Here is a 16,400-nt window from a genome sequence, read left to right as displayed (position 1 = left end):
CCCATCAGTGGTTGGTCCGCCAGAGAGGGTAGGCGGAGCTAACACAACAGGCTCGCTCTTCAACTCACTTGTGTGTGAGCGGCATACTGTTTTTTCCGGTGTCTGCTGGTGTTACAATAACACAGAAAGGGGGCGGGGGGGGTTATGGAACCCTAAAAAGTATTTGTGTAACATGAGAGGTCATATTATTTGTTGATGTAGATTTCATATTACATTTGATGACAATGTAACGTTACTAAATTACATAGCTATTTGCACAGCTAACGCTAGCTACCGGACCATGTCAAGAAAGGTAACATTAGTTCAGACAACATTGCGCACAGTATCCAATCTCTCATATCAGGTAACATTGCGTTAGCTAACTAGCTAGCTAGCTAATGTAATTAACACAATCTAATGTCAGCTAACAATTAGAAAAAACACTAGCTATCGCTACCGACCGATACCGACCTTGCAAACAGTCTCTCAAATGCAATGCTACCTTGTTGCAATGTAGCTAACTAAAGGTCAGTTCAGATCAATGATTCGCAACGAGACTGGGTGCAACTTGCAAAATTCCAAGATGTCTGATTATAAACATTCTCAAACTGCACTTGGCGATTTGACAAAGTGGGTCTTTTGAGACCCCAGGCAACTACTTCAGACGCTCTGCAACTAACCAGTTCACACCGGTGCAATTTTCTCTGCAACATTCTAAAACTTTTTCGTTTCGTTGCGAATCATTGATCTGAACTGGCCTTAACGTTACCGTTATTTACATTGCCATCAAGTTCATCAGTATATTATAATGATCAGAATAGATCTCTGGGAAGTGAGGTCCAAAAACACACCTGCAATTACCGCTTCTCGCCATTGGTGCTGCCAAAGAGAACGAAACAGAAATCTTCAAGATTGTAACTTTTTAAAAAAATCTTGTGTTTGTGTGTGTGTTCCTCCTGTGTATCGGAACTCGTGCCCGTGTCAGTTACTCCAGCGCAGTACGTCCTGTGTATCGGAACTCGTGCCCGTGTCAGTTACTCCAGCGCAGTACGTCCTGTGTATCGGAACTCGTGCCCGTGTCAGTTACTCCAGCACAGTACCTCCTGAGGTAAGACTGATTGTCTGGCAGCCGGAGGGTTGCCGGTTCAAACCCCGCCCTGGGCATGTCGAAGTGTCCTTGAGCAAGACACCTAACCCCTAACTGCTCTGGCAAATGAGAGGCATCAACTGTAAAGCGCTTTGGATAAAAGCGCTATATAAATGCAGTCCATTTACCATTTACCATTTACCTCCTGCGTATCGAAACTTGTGCCCGTGTCAGTTACTCCAGCGCAGTACCTCCTGTGTATCGGAACTCGTGCCCGTGTCAGTTACTCCAGCGCAGTACCACCTGTGTATCGGAACTTGTGCCCGTGTCAGTTACTCCAGCGCAGTACCTCCTGTGTATCGGAACTCGTGCCCGTGTCAGTTGCTCCAGCGCAGTACCTCCTGCGTATCGAAACTTGTGCGTGTGTCAGTTACTCCAGCGCAGTACCTCCTGCGTATCGAAACTTGTGCCCGTGTCAGTTACTCCAGCGCAGTACCTCTTGTGTATCGGAACTCGTGCCCGTGTCAGTTGCTCCAGCGCAGTACCTCCTGCATATCGAAACTTATGCATATTGGAAGCCCAGGTGCTCTACCTGTGGGAATGGGCTTGTCCAGGTAAAGGGCAGGGTAGTGGGTGTATAGAGCTCAGGTGCTCTACCTGTGGGAATGGGTTGGTCCAGGTAAAGGGCGGGGCTGTGGGTGTATAAAGCCCAAGTGCTCTACCTGTGGGAATGGGTTGGTTCAGGTAAGGGGTGGGGCTGTGGGTCTTTTATCCCAGGTGCTCTACCTGTGGGAATAGGTTGGTTCAGGTAAAGGGTGGGGCTATGGTTTTTTTAGCCCAGGTGCTCTACCTGTGAGAATGGGTTGGTCCAGGTAAAGGGCAGGGCTGTGTGTGTTTTAGCCCAGGTGATTTACCTGTGGGGATGGGCATTTGGTGCGCTCTGTGGTAGCACTGGACTGCTGAGGTGCTGCCATGTCTCCTATCCAGTGGTGGCACCACCCACCTCAGGAGGTAAGGAGCTGCTCTTGTAACCTAATGGTTCAATTCCCAGGTTAGGCACTGCTGTTGTACTCTTGAGCAAGATACATAACCTGCATTGTTTCAGTGTATATCCAGCTGTATAAATGGAAAAGTTGTAAAAGTTGTGTAAGTCGCTCTGCATACGCGTGTCTGCTAAATTCCTGTAATGTAATGTTAATGTTTTGTTTTCTGGTGAGGTCAGATGTCTCCCCTTAACCCACTTAGCTGGTCCAGTGAAAGCATTAGAGCAGTATTGCTGTATATTCCTGGTATTGCCCATTCTTATCTGAGGACGATAAACTCAGTTTGCTGTATCACAATTACCAAGTTATGCAGTCTGACACAAACACTAACTCCAATACGAGTTCCCTAAACAATGTTATTAATTTCTTCCTGTCTCCACTTAAGGATGGGGTCAAATAAGCAGACTGTTCCTTGAATCAAACTTCCTTACAAACAGCTTTACTGGCTTCCAGCTGATGTTCATGTTTGTGTGTAAACTGTGGAGAGATATCAGCCTGTGTTACGATGCGTCTGTGTGTTAAAAACACTGTGGAGAGATATCAGTCTGTGTTACGATGCGTTTGTGTGTTTAAAATGCTGTGGAGAGATATCAGTCTGTGTTACGATGCGTTTGTGTTAAAAACGCTGTGGAGAGATATCAGCCTGTGTTACGATGCGTTTGTGTGTTTAAAACACTGTGGAGAGATATCAATCTGTGTTACGATGCGTTTGTGTGTTTAAAATGCTGTGGAGAGATATCAGTTTGTGTTACGATGCATTTGTGTGTTTAAAACGCTGTGGAGAGATATCAGCCTGTGTTACGATGCGTTTGTGTTAAAAACGCTGTGGAGAGATATCAGTCTGTGTTATGATGCGTTTGTGTGTTTAAAACGCTGTGGAGAGATATCAGTCTGTGTTACGATGCGTTTGTGTGTTAGAAACGCTGTGTAGAGATATCGGTCTGTGTTACAATGCGTTTGTGTGTTTAAAACACTGTGGAGAGATATCAATCTGTGTTACGATGCGTTTGTGTGTTTAAAATTCTGTGGAGAGATATCAGTCTGTGTTATAATGCGTTTGTGTGTTAAAAATGCTGTGGAGAGATATCAGTCTGTGTTACGATGCGTTTTTGTGTTAAAAACGCTGTGGAGAGATATCAGTCTGTGTTATGATGCGTTTGTGTGTTAGAAACACTGTGGAGAGATATCAGTCTGTGTTACGATGCGTTTGTGTGTTTAAAATGCTGTGGAGAGATATCAGTCTGTGTTACGATGCGTTTTTGTGTTAAAAACGCTGTGGAGAGATATCAGTCTGTGTTACGATGCGTTTGTGTGTTAAAAACACTGTGGAGAGATATCAGTCTGTGTTACGATGCGTCTGTTTTAAAAACGCTGTGGAGAGATTGCGTTTGTGTGTTAAAAACACTGTGAAGAGATATGTAGAGAGATATGTGTCACTCTCTGTTTCACTCTGTAGGTTAACCAGGGCAGCGTGGTGAAAGTAGGCCACAGACAGGTGGTCAACATGATCCGGCAGGGTGGCAACCATCTGGTGATCAAGGTGGTAACTGTCAGCAGGAATATGGACCTGGGGGATACTGCTCGTAAAATAGGTACCTCCGCCTCCTAATCCAGACTCCACCCCCCATTCACATGATTTGCCCCCCCCACACACAAGCACACAGGCTCCACCTCCCCCCACAGGCTCCATCCCCCTTTCACAGGCTCTGCCCCCCTACACACACGCACACATTGTTGAGTTTAATGGTAGTGTACAGTAATGCAGTGTTACAACATTGTCACTGAATGATCTTCAGGTTGAACTATATGATGGTAGTGTGAGAGCACCCTGTAACAGGTTCTGTCAGCCCCCCGCCTATGGATCACCTTGAACTTATACGGTTGTAATGCCAGATTCCGACAAGTGATTTGCACATTGGCATCTTTCATGTGGTGGAGCCATTGAAGGGGCATGTGGTTCGAACAGAGGGTGAAAGGGTGTCCCAGGAGATAATAGCGGAGAGCGCCAACCACCCACTTGATGGCCAGACACTCTTTCTCCACTGTGCTCTACTTCGCTTCCTGCTGTGACAGTTTTCGGCTAATGTACAGCACCGGCCGGTTGACCCCCTCAACCTCCTGGGACAAAATGGCCCCCAGCCCGCTGTTCGATGCGTCTGTCTGCAGACAAAACGGGAGAGCAAAGTTAGGTATATAAAGGAGTGGTTCACCACAGAAATCATGTTTTACCTTCTCAAATGCCTGCTGGCACCGTTCTGTCCACTGGACTGGATCTGAGGCACCCTTTCGGGTCAGATCGGTCAGAGGACTAGTCAGCTCAGAGAATGCTGGAATAAATCTCTTATAGTAGCCAGGCCGCAGTAGCTGCTGTCTTATCAACCTGGGAATGCTCCTGCCCAATGCCCAAGTGGTACCCTAGATACCATTCCTCCCTCTGTCCAACTGCACACTACTTTGGGCTAGCTATAAGTCCCACACACCTCAGAAACCCAAGCACGACCCCCACATGCTCCACATACCACTCCCAGGTGTCACTATAAATGATTATATCATTACATTACATTACATTACAGGCATTTAGCAGACGCTGTTATCCAGAGCGACGTACAACATATCATCCAGGTAGGTTGCAGCATCTGGAGAGTGGCAGCCCGAGTAGAAGTGTGACAAATTTATTTAACGTATAGGGAGTGGAGATGGCAGTTTTATCCATAGACTCTGGAGACAAGGGAATCTGCCAGTAGCCCTTAGTTAAATACAGTTAAACGAGCAGTGCCCAACCGGTCCAGGAGGTCGTCAACCCTAGGCATAGGATAAGCATCGAAACGTGAGATGTCATTCACCTTGTGATAATCAACACAGAAGCGCACAAACCCATCCTGCTTAGGCACAGTCACAATGGGGCTGCTCCAAACTGTTTGATTCTTCTATCACTCACATCTGTTACATAGTCTGCAATTCAGCCTGCACAGTTTTCTTTTTGTGTTCAGGCAATCTAAAGGGCCGAGAATCCCTGGAGATGTTTCAGTGTGGTGGTGGACTGGGCCAAATCTGCTCTCTGGCATAGGGAGAGATGATCATCACTAAGGGCGGGGGTTGAATTGGCTGGTTTTGTCACCTCCGGACCTGACTCTCACTGAGTGTGGTAACCAGAGAAACAGGAGCTGCCTCTCTCCAAGCGTATAGGAGCTTGAGGTGGTATATCTGTGTTGCCCCACCCCTGTAAGCCTGTACAAGTTTATAATCAACATTGTAGGGCAGTTGAAAGTTGTTTCTCTACAGTCCTCTCTCTGAGGGCTCAAATGCTTTATTTCTGCATAAGCTCCCAAATGAGCCTGTGTCTGTTACTTTCAACATTCAGGGTTCGTACGGTCATGAAAAACCTGGAAAAGTCATTGAAATTTAAAATGCAATTTCCAGGCCCTTGAAAAGTTATGGAAAATAATATATTTTTGAAAGGTTTTGGAAAAGTAATGGAAATATAGCTAAAGTTGCATCATAGTGTGTATAGTAATAAAACGTAAATTGACCAGTAACCTTCGCGGTATTTTGGTGGTGTGAGAAGTTAATTTGGTCCGGCTCAGTCTGTTTACAGGCACGCCTCTGCTGAAGAAGCAGTTAGTAAACGTAGTCCCTACTGTGCCGACAATATGCCAGGGAAGTGCAGCTTCAATAATATATCAGGGCTCGAAATTAACTTTTTTACTTGGTAGCACTGGTGCTCCCAACTTCAAAAACTTAGGAACACCCACCGAATTGTAAGGAGCACCAACAATATACGCAATAGATTTTTTATTGATAAAAAACGACAATATAACAGTACGGTTTACAAGTAACAGTTAAACTGTCACGCATAAAATGTGTCGACTCTTCAAGGAATTGCGTGTTATGCATTCAAACGACAAAGCGCGTCACATTAATACCGCTAATTAAATCAACCGCCAGTAAACTGCATCGGAGAAATTAGCTGGGTCGCTACACAAAACGTCCGCTTCAACTTTTCAGCTTTCGATAACGCCAATAAATTGAACATACACTTTTGTCTTCAGGTAACATTAGTTAACGCGTTAGCTCTCTGTGTCGCGTGACAGTGGAGTGCAGCGAAAGGGAGTGATTGAAGGCTAATATTAACCAATTTTAAATCAGCATTAAAGGTAAGAATGTCAAGCTCGCGATTGGTTAGAAGGGTCACCCTCAGCTCACAAGGGACATGCTGAGTGTACTAACTAGCGAATGTACAGAGAAAGAGATGTTCGACTGGAAAAAAAAAAGAAAAAAAAAAAGGTCGCACCAGAACAATTATTTGCACTCGCACAAATGCTCCCAATTATATTTTGAGGTCGCACAGATTAAATTTCGGGAGCAATTTCGATCCCTGTTTGAGACCTGTATCTAAGTCTGGTGTTTAGTTTTTTTTGTATTGCTAAGACACATTTAATGAAACAATTCCCCTTTTTCTCAGAACTATTAACACAATCCCAAAACTACACATCAATCAGCACAAACCTCAAACATCCATGCCAAACTCAAATTATCTTCTCAAAAACATATACTCTTCCATCAAAATTAAACTTTGCCTTCAAATGGCACACACAAGCCATCGAAAACACAGACAATGTAGATTACCCATAACACACCAGTGAGATAAATTCAAAGCACTAATGCAAAAACCTTTTATAGCAGTGCGTCAGGAGTTATTTTCTCCTGGTTATTCTACTTATTTCATGGTTTTCAGATTTTGATCTTTGTAATGCTACACTCCTAACAAATGAGGGAGTGTGCAAATTTCCAAATATTTTATTTGTAGTACTGAAAAGTGATGCTGAGTGAAAAGTACTGTACAGTAACCACAACACAGTTGAAGGAACAAAAAAAGTAGTATTTTCAAAGGAGAGTAGCATTCATAAAAATAATGCATATGCAAAAAAATAATGTATATGCAGCACTATAAACAAAAAAAGCAATAAAATCTAAAGAACATATAGTCTGTAAATACACTTCAACATTACATAGCATATCCTCTCACAGTAGTACAGCAGATACAATATGTAACATTACAGTAAATTATAGTACCTGTTTTCTTGTCTGAAAGTATGGACAATGGATGCCCCTGTGAAATGATTCAAGTTTGGCTGAACTCTCTGTCCAGCTTCCCTCATCATCATACCATGTACCAGCACATGGTCAATCAAGGTGGCACGTATTTCGTCTGGGACAAATTGTCTCCTGCCTCTTCGTCTCCTTTGTCTTCCTGATCTTTGGACAGCTTGTCCATTTTGAGGATCCATTGTTCAAAAGCACACAGACACAAACTGTGGCCCTATTTATTGATCCAGAGATTGTGACCGGTGTGTAAACAATTTTGCTGCCAAGTGTTTGCACCTAGAGAAAGGTGTGTTACCTGAGTTTAGGTTGTGATGACTTGAGTTAACTGTTTTGACTACTAGTGTTTTTTGCATGAGCACAGTGTGTAACCAGTGATTCATGAGAGCATTTGTTTGTAGAGATTTGCAGAAAAAGTTCAACAATTTGCAGCATGTGTTAAAACAAGTGAAAAGTGTTTATAGTTTTGAGAGATGTGTTGGTCCTCTGAGAACTGAAGTAATAATTTGGGAGTTTTTGCTAAAAGAACCAGTTTTAGTGTGTTAGCAATCGAGAAAAACTGTATTTGTTTTAGAGAGGCACCATATGTTTCAGATGCAGACCTAATTTTACTTAATGTTATTTATTTATTTATTGACCTTTCAGCATGATTACAGGTTCATAAAGACAGTTGTCATTAAAAACACTGAATTATTTTGCTGTTACAATAAAACATCAATACTAAGTAGACAAAAGATTTTAAATATTGCAATTATCTAAGTTAAGATCTAATCTCGTATCCAAAATTAAAATTTAAAATCCGCTGTCATTTAGGAGTCTGCACATATAGGGGATTCGTGATCTCCTGTATCTCTCAGTTCGACATCTTGGGATGGCCAGTTTGTTTGAGTTCCTTGTCTGACGACCTGTGAGCTCCTCCCTGAGGGGGGTAGCCAGTCACTGAAGTTGGACTTTAGCAGCTTTCTGGCAAAGCCAAGACACAGTTGAGTGCATCTCTCTGATAGAGTGCACAATCCGAGAGTGCAGAGAGCCTCTGGGTACCCTGAGTACCTCTGGCCAAGTATGATTTTACAAGCCCGTTTCTGCGTGCTTTCCAGCCTTTTAGCCTGGTCTGTAGTCAGGGAACTGTGCCAGACAGGGACTGCATACTCCAGCACTGGGCGTAAGTAGCCTGTGTAGATGGAAACCAGTTCTGGGTCTTGGACACCAAATTTCTTCAGGCGACGCAGAGCAAAAAGCTTCCTGTTCGCTGAGGTCAGCATGTGGTCCACCTGACTGTCCCAATGCAAATTACTCTGGATGGTGACCCCCAGGACCTTGACAGTGTCACAGACTTCCAGGATGTTCTGGTCAATGGAGAGAGTCGGCAGGGCGGGTGGATGCCTCATGTGGGTGACATGTAAAACTTACATTACATGGAGGGTCCAGGGTAATTGGAGCTGTTACAATAAATAATTCTAAATCGTCCCACTGAGATAAAGTTATTTGTTTTGGTCATGGAAATTCAGTTAAAGGTTGTGGAGAAGTCATGGAAAAGTCATTGAAAATCATTGGTGAAAAAGTGTATGAACCCTGAACATTCCAACACTATCTTCCACTTCCCTTCAGGATCTCCAGACCCCTCATACCAGATACTCATAATTCTAAAATCAAAGCTATAGATGACACTGGGGGGGATTAACAACCTCCTTGCACCTAGAGGAGGCATAGTAATGAACGTTCATTCGCTGTTAACCACGCTTGCGGTGTGAACCCCCCACGGTGTGATATCTCTGGACTGCGTCAACTCGGCACCTAGATAATTGCTGCATATATTGTGGGACCCCAAGCTCAACAATGACCAACAGACCGGACTGTCACACGATTTTAGTGCTCAAAACCAAGGTTGTCATTTATTAATTACCGGGACGGGTACAGGAACGAGGAATATGGAAACTAAGGTCGCAATTCTTCTGAGGAATCACCACTTCCGTCAGGCTTCAGGGGCTGGCTCTGTGGCAACCAGCGAGACAGAGAGAGAGAGAGACAAGGGGAGCGAGACAAAACAAAACAAACATGCTAGAGGTGCCCAGCTTCCAACTTCGGCTAAGCAGTCCTTCTCTTGCTTCGGGTCTGTGGTTGAGAACACAGGAACAGAAAGTTGCCTTGCGGTTCTGTCCCCTCGTTCCTTTCCCTCCACTCCTGCTTTCTCTGGTCTTTTTAAACTCTCCTGGCTTGTTCTGTTAACGCAGCTCCGCTGCTCGTAGGGCATGGTAGGGTGGTGTCAAGGGTCCACAGGTGTGGAGAGTTAATCCTGTCAATGATTGAATAAGGGGCCTCACCTGTGCTCTCCTTGCCTGGTCGTCTCCCCCAGGGTCCTAATGCTCTCCAGGATTTCCCTTGGCTGATATTTCCCCTCTACTACCTGGTCTAGAGGCCTTCTCTAGCGCTGTGCTCTTGTGCTGACTGCGGCACATCCAGTGGGACACAGAGTGTGGCTTGTGGTACCACAATACCCATAGAGCACCATCGATGACTAGCGAGCACCCTCGGTGTTTCAAGGCTGCTCCATTCACACCGAATGGAGGAAAGTCTAATTTAATAATTAGTAAATACAATTCCAATATCCAACAGGTCTGAAAAACTCAAAGTGAGTGCAGGCTATTAGAATTTTACAGCATCGTGTTTCTGAGTTCCTCAGCCTGCACGACTAAGAAATAATTCTTCATCTTCTCATAACCTGAACCAAATGTAATCATGTTTGGTATGGGTATATTTTAATACTCACAACGAAGGTTGGGGTACAAAATTCACCTTCCTGGCATTGCTAAATAATTATGCAATTAGATCAAAATTGAATAAATATTTAAACCCGCCCCACAATGGGAGAGGCAGATGTGATATGAAGGTGTGCCCTCCAAACAGCTAATGACAGCTTAGACCGCTCTCTCCTGGTTCAGTTTTTAAGTCAATGACCACCGAAGCTAGCCCTCTTCTTCCTTTTTCTTTTTTCAAATTTTACCTTTTTCTCCGTACCCGAGCCGTGGCTCACGTTGATTTTTAGGAAGCTACCTGAGCCTCGATGTCCCCGCCGAATAAACCTGGATCGCTGTACCGTTGGACTTTGAAACGCTTTGAAAACCGTGTTTCTACGCCTTGGAGTACTGACGGGCTTGTGTTAGGAGTCCGGTGTCGCTGATCAAGCTGGCCTGTCTCAAGCTGCATTTTCTGGCTTTGAACTTAGCGCGTGCTGCCTCAGCTGGGTCTCGGGGATCACTTTCTCCTCCCTCTTTCCTCTCTTCCTGTCCTCTCCACACTCCGACTTGTAACACCATAATTGGAAGTTTAACCTACTGTTAGCTATTTGTGTACATCCGTATGGAGCCAGTAGTAGCAAGACAGCTGCTAGACTGTAAACCTAATTGTATGGTTAAAGACCTTTGTGTTATGAGTCGAGTGTAACTGATTTTTGTCTGTCTCATACTAATCATAGGCTACATGTGTAGAATTGTATTATATTCATAGTGAGCTTCTGTGTAGCGGTACCCAGCAACCTTGTTGAGATAGCGTATCACTTATGAACCATAATACTAATACTGTAACGTCTGACTCATCACTACATTCTACATTATATGTATGGAGTTTTGTTTTGCTATACTGTGCCAGTATCCTATCCCATATTACAATCAAACTGCTTAATTTTTGGAATGATTTGTCATAAAGCTTATATTTTTGGTATATCTGTGATTGTGTTTCCTCTCTCATACTGATGGAATGATGCACCAACAAAGTAAAATAGAGACATGTGAATTCATAAGTGCCGAGGGTCAATTCCCTCTAAATAATTTTAAGTGTTGAGGTTGATAAATGGTGATCTACAGTTATTCTGGGTTCAGAATTCAGAGTGCTGTTCCATTAACAGGGTAGCTGAGTGTAACCCCCTGAACAGTGATTCTTGAACACTGAACTGTAATTAAATTTGAAATAATACAATAAAATATAGCTGCAAGCAGCAATGCGGGGCCCTACGGACATGTCCAAGCCAGGTAAATACAAGGCGAAGGAGAAAAGAGTCCAAGCGTGTCCAAATTTCAGGATTTTGGACACTCTACATACCCATGCATGAGATGATCCAACTTCCGGTTCATGAGAAACATTACTTTGAAATATGAATGTGCATTAGCATAAAGTGTTAACCTTGTCACACCACAAATCATGCAATTCTTTACGAAACGACTTGTCCTTATCACCCTTGTGACCAAATTTTTTTTTTTTAAATACCAGTTTCTTCACCATCTTGGAATGGATCTCTTAGCTGTTAACACCCTATAGGGAGACATGCACCATACATGTACATGGGCAATTTCGGAGCAATCAGGCTTACAGTTTAATAGAAGAAACTTTTTATAGGTTTTGCCAAATTTTCAATCTGCAGAAAAATCCATCATGGTGGACTTTATGGGTTCTTGAGACATATTTGTTCCTCATGAGGAATGACACAAGTACTCCTGGTTTCATGAATTTTCATCAAACGGGGTGGAAATGCCAGCATTTTGAAATTTCCGTTTTGAATCGGTTACTATAGCGCCACCTATGGACGAATCATGGTCATTCTTTCTGGCATAGTTACTCATGGTCTCTAGTTTTGATCTGGTAATTTATATCATTTTTGGTCAAGGATTTTTTGAGTTATTTGACCAGGAAAAGAATAATAATAATAATAATACCAACAAGAACAATAAGGGTTTCTACATCGTATGACTCCTAATTCATTTAAAATTAACCCCTTGCCAAAGCGCACATGCCAAATCTGGCCAATCCTTGCCCATTTAGGGGTACCCTATTTTAAAGCTTTATAACTCCAGATGTGAACACCACAGAGACTTGAAAATGGCTTAAATGAAGCAAGACATTTGTACAATTTACAATACTAGGGCAGATTAGTTTATATTTTTGGAATAAATGCCACAAATGCAATTGTCTAGACAAAAAATCAAAAATTTGCACTTTTTTAGTTTGCAATGAAATACTGAGAGATTGCATATATACAGCAGGTTAAACTATACATGTGCTGGATCAAAAACGTCTTGACCACAAGTTCATAAAACGTAAGGGTGGATATGTAGAACTACTATAGATCTATGAAGCAAAAACTAAGCAGTGTACCCAGAATCTCCAAATCTATCCAAAATGTCTAAATTATGCATTGCTGTAAATCACAACATATTCACATATTTCACTATAAATCAACTGTTTTGACTCAAGAAACTCACTGTTGCATCATTTCAAGTGGGAATTACAAGGTGTCCATCAGTACAGTGGTCTAAAATATCTAGGGGTCCAGAAACATATCCAAAATCTCTCCAAAAATGAATAAAATGCTTTTTGTCCATTATAAAGCATATCAACGAGCCCCTTATGAAGGTTTAAGACAAAACATTGATATCAGATTAAAAAAATAATGCAAAAACATTTTCACACAACGCAGTACAGTACCTAAATGTTTAATGATTAACTCTTGTATGCATTTCTGTACTCTGTACTCTCATATTTTTTCTTATATGTGGATGGGACGACATGAAAACAATATACAACCGTCCACCACGTTTTGGCAATGTTCCAACTCTGACGTCATAACTGGTGCACACAAAAACTACTAAGCTACCAACAAACGCTTACATTACAGTGTGAAATAACCTCATTATAAAATACCACTAACCTATTTAAAGTCAAAAATAATGTATATAACCGAAATATTTTGAGCAGTAATACTTACTTTTTCAATAGATAGAGACTGAGACAGTAAATCAATGCTCTCTCCTCTCTTGTTTTACTTCTGTTTTACTTCAGAAAACTATGTCAGCTAGGTCTATTAGCAAATATATGGCTTCGCTATGCTCAGAAGTCCTCAATAATAATAATATTTTCCAATTAATTACGAAAATCATTGATTATGTTTCGTCGGGGGCATTGTCTTTTACTGCTAACACAGAGTGAATGCGTAAGTGAATGCGATTATGAGAAAATGTTTGGTTACGCTACGCTATATAACACTAATCTGAAAACAAAATTAGGCATGTTATACATTATTAGAATGATATTTCTGTCACCTATTGGATCAATTGACTGTTGATCACGCCATGCTGTACTAAAAACAGGCGACAACACCGTAAACAACGTGTGGTATTACGCACAGCTATTTGGGAGGTACACGATATTGACTGTAGAATGACATAGTATATATATATTTTTTTATTTGTCTTGTTTATTTTGTTATTCACTGAGTTTCGTTTTCACTACTGTATTGACATATTTTAGGGCTATTGTTCCATTTATCTTGTTGCTATGACAGAATACGATTTTTGCGTGGCGAAAGAATATTTCTGTGAATGCCCAGATAGACACTATTGTCCATTATGTCATGGGTGGTGGGTGTAGTTGCAGATGAGACTGCAGGGAGGGGGTTCTTGTTAAATAAATGACCAGCACGACAATGGTGGTGCTGCAAAACTCTGTATTCGGCACAGTTGTCATGTATCATCTACTAATGAAACTAGAAAACAGAGTTTCTGTTTTCAACTCATACTTTGGTTGCTGGAGTAATGAATGTCTGAGTTGAGCAATCTAGGCAGACCGGCGTGCCGACCACAAGGGAGATTATGCTTTAAGTGGATAAATCAATGGCGGTGGGCGGTGAGCCGATCTGGGTGGAGGTGGGAGGTGAGCCGGTCCGAGTGGAGTTGGGCGGTGAGCCAATCTGGGTGGAGGTGGGAGGTGAGCCAGTCCGGGTGGAGATGGGCGGCGAGCCGGTCCGAGTGGAGGTGGGCGGTGAGCCGATCTGGGTGGAGGTGGGAGGTGGGCCGGTCCAGGTGGAGATGGGTGGTGAGCTGGTCCAGGTGGAGGTGGGCGGTGAGCTGGTCCGGGTGGAGGTGAGCGGTGAATCGATCCGGGTGGAGGTGGGAGGTGGGCAGGTCTGGGTGGAGGTGGGTGGTGAGCTGGTCCGAGTGGAGGTGGGCGGTGAGCCGATCTGGGTGGAGGTGGGAGGTGGGCTGGTCCAGGTGGAGGTGGGTGGTGAGCTGGACCGGGTGGAGGTGGGCGGTGAGCTGGTCCGGGTGGAGGTGAGCGGTGAATCGATCCGGGTGGAGGTGAGAGGTGGGCCGGTCTGGGTGGAGGTGGGTGGTGAGCTGGTCCGGGTGGAGGTGGGAGGTGAGCTGGTCTGGATGGAGGTGGGCGGTGAGCTGGTCCAGGTGGAGGTGGGAGGTGAGCTGGTCTGGGTGGAGGTGGGCGGTGAGCCAATCCGGGTGGGGGTGGGCGGTGAGCTGATCCGGGTGGAGGTGGTCGGTGAGCCGATCTGGGTGGAGGTGGGAGGTGAGCTGATCCGGGTGGAGGTGGGCGGTGAGCCAATCCGGGTGGAGGTGGTAGGTGAGCCGATCTGGGTGGAGGTGGGCGGTGAGCCGTTCCAGGTGGTGGTGGGCGGTGAGCCGATCCGGGTGGGGGTGGGCGGGAGCCGATCCGGGTGGAGGTGGGCGGTGAGCCGATCTGGGTGGAGGTGGGAGGTGAGCTGGTCCAGGTGGAGGTGGGAGGTGGGCCAGTCTGGGTGGAGGTGGGAGGTGAGCCGATCCGGGTGGAGGTGGGAGGTGAGCCGATCCGGGTGGGGGTGGGAGGTGAGCTGGTCCAGGTGGGGGTGGGAGGTGAGCTGGTCCGGGTGGAGGTGGGCGGTGGGCCAGTTCGGGTGGAGGTGGGAGGTGAGCCGATCCAGATGATGGTGGGCGGTGAGCTTGTCTGGGTGTAGGTGGGAGGTGAGCTGGTCCGGGTGGGGGGGGGGCAATGGGCCAGTCCGGGTGGTAGTGGGCGGTGAGCAAATTAGTAATTACATCTTTTCCCTTAATTTGACTGCAGTCAAAACAGGGTCACTGGGTTCGCTCTCTGGATTTTTTGCTTATATTTAATTCTGCCACTCTGTATGGATCTCTTGTGCAAACGTAAAGGGGTGGCTGGCTATAGCTGCTGCTCCTGCCATTTTGTTACAATGTATCAGTTAAGAAAAAAATACAAGCAGGTCAACTATCCAATCAGAAGAAGAGGCAATAGCTGATTAGCTAGCTGTCCTGGGTAAAATCTGGATTTGTATTAGCTATCAACGTATGGATGTATTCATTAATATAACTGATTCTCTCAGGATCTTTTGGCTTTTGGTTGCCTACCTCCAATGTGGGGCGGTACACAGATCTGCCTTGGATTATTTTTTTTATAAACAAAATTATTTTAGAAGTTCGGGAGCTCATTTTAGTATGACTCTCAATGTGTGTCTCTCTCTCCCTCTCCCTCTCTGTCCCTCTCTGTCTGTTCCTCCCATTCTCTCTCTCTCTCTCTCATTCTGCCTCTCCCTCTGTCCCTCTCACTCTCCCTCTCTCTGTCCCTCTCTCTGTTCCTCTCATTCTCTCTCTCTCTCATTCTGCCTCTCCCTCTGTCCCTCTCATTTTCCCTCTCTCTCGCTCTATCCCTCTCTCTCTGTTTCTCTCGCTAAGTGTCTCATATACAAAAGAAATCAATCAGTTAAGAATTCACGAAGTCAGTTACAGATTACATGGAAGCACAGTCACAAAGAGAAATATCTTCATTTGCTTTGCTAAAGCAGTCATTGTCTCAGTAGTAAATACACCTGCACACAGCTCCACTCTACAGCAGTGATGTGACCCAGCACACAAATCACCCTCTTAGTGTAATAATATGCAAATTACTTTCTTGGGTTTCAATCTGTGTATGGATTTAGCTCTGTTCTCTAAGAAGGGCTGAGTGGCTGAGGTCCCTCAGCACGCTCTTCAGGAATGGTAACATGGAATTACCCAGGGTGCTTTGCACTGTGTTACAGTCAAACTTGAACTCAGACCATTAAACTGGAATAATAACTTAGAGTCTTCCCACTTCTCCCTCTGTCTATGGTATGCTGTACATGACTGAAGCCCCACCCGCTCCAAAGCGGGCCCCTTCCACCGCACTTTCCAGGCGCTCCAAGTCTATGACATCAGAGCTCGAGGAGTTAGGTAAGCACTGCATCAGGGGTAAAAAAATGACAGTCACTGGAAAAGTGCATGTTTTGCATTATGTTTAATTATGCATATGGTGTTGCACTGTGTGTTGATTCTTTGTTTCACAGAGGAGGTAAATCAGCCATAAATAATACAGACCTCTCTGACATTTGTGGTTAT

General features: G+C 44.3%; 1 protein-coding gene across 1 annotated transcript in view; it reads left to right on the top strand.

Moving 5' to 3' along the window:
- LOC135242603 (SH3 and multiple ankyrin repeat domains protein 2-like) overlaps positions 1 to 16,400 on the top strand; it is a 110,374-nt gene that overhangs the window by 36,978 nt on the left and 56,996 nt on the right. Inside the window, exons 5-6 of the mRNA XM_064313753.1 lie at positions 3,566 to 3,701; positions 16,155 to 16,297. Of these exons, the coding sequence (XP_064169823.1) occupies positions 3,566 to 3,701; positions 16,155 to 16,297 (279 nt within the window). The remainder of the gene's footprint in view (positions 1 to 3,565; positions 3,702 to 16,154; positions 16,298 to 16,400) is intronic.

Source organism: Anguilla rostrata, chromosome 16 (genome assembly GCF_018555375.3).
Source record: "Anguilla rostrata isolate EN2019 chromosome 16, ASM1855537v3, whole genome shotgun sequence".
In the NCBI taxonomy this organism is placed as follows: domain Eukaryota; kingdom Metazoa; phylum Chordata; class Actinopteri; order Anguilliformes; family Anguillidae; genus Anguilla; species Anguilla rostrata.
This window is presented reverse-complemented; position numbering and strand designations above follow the sequence as displayed.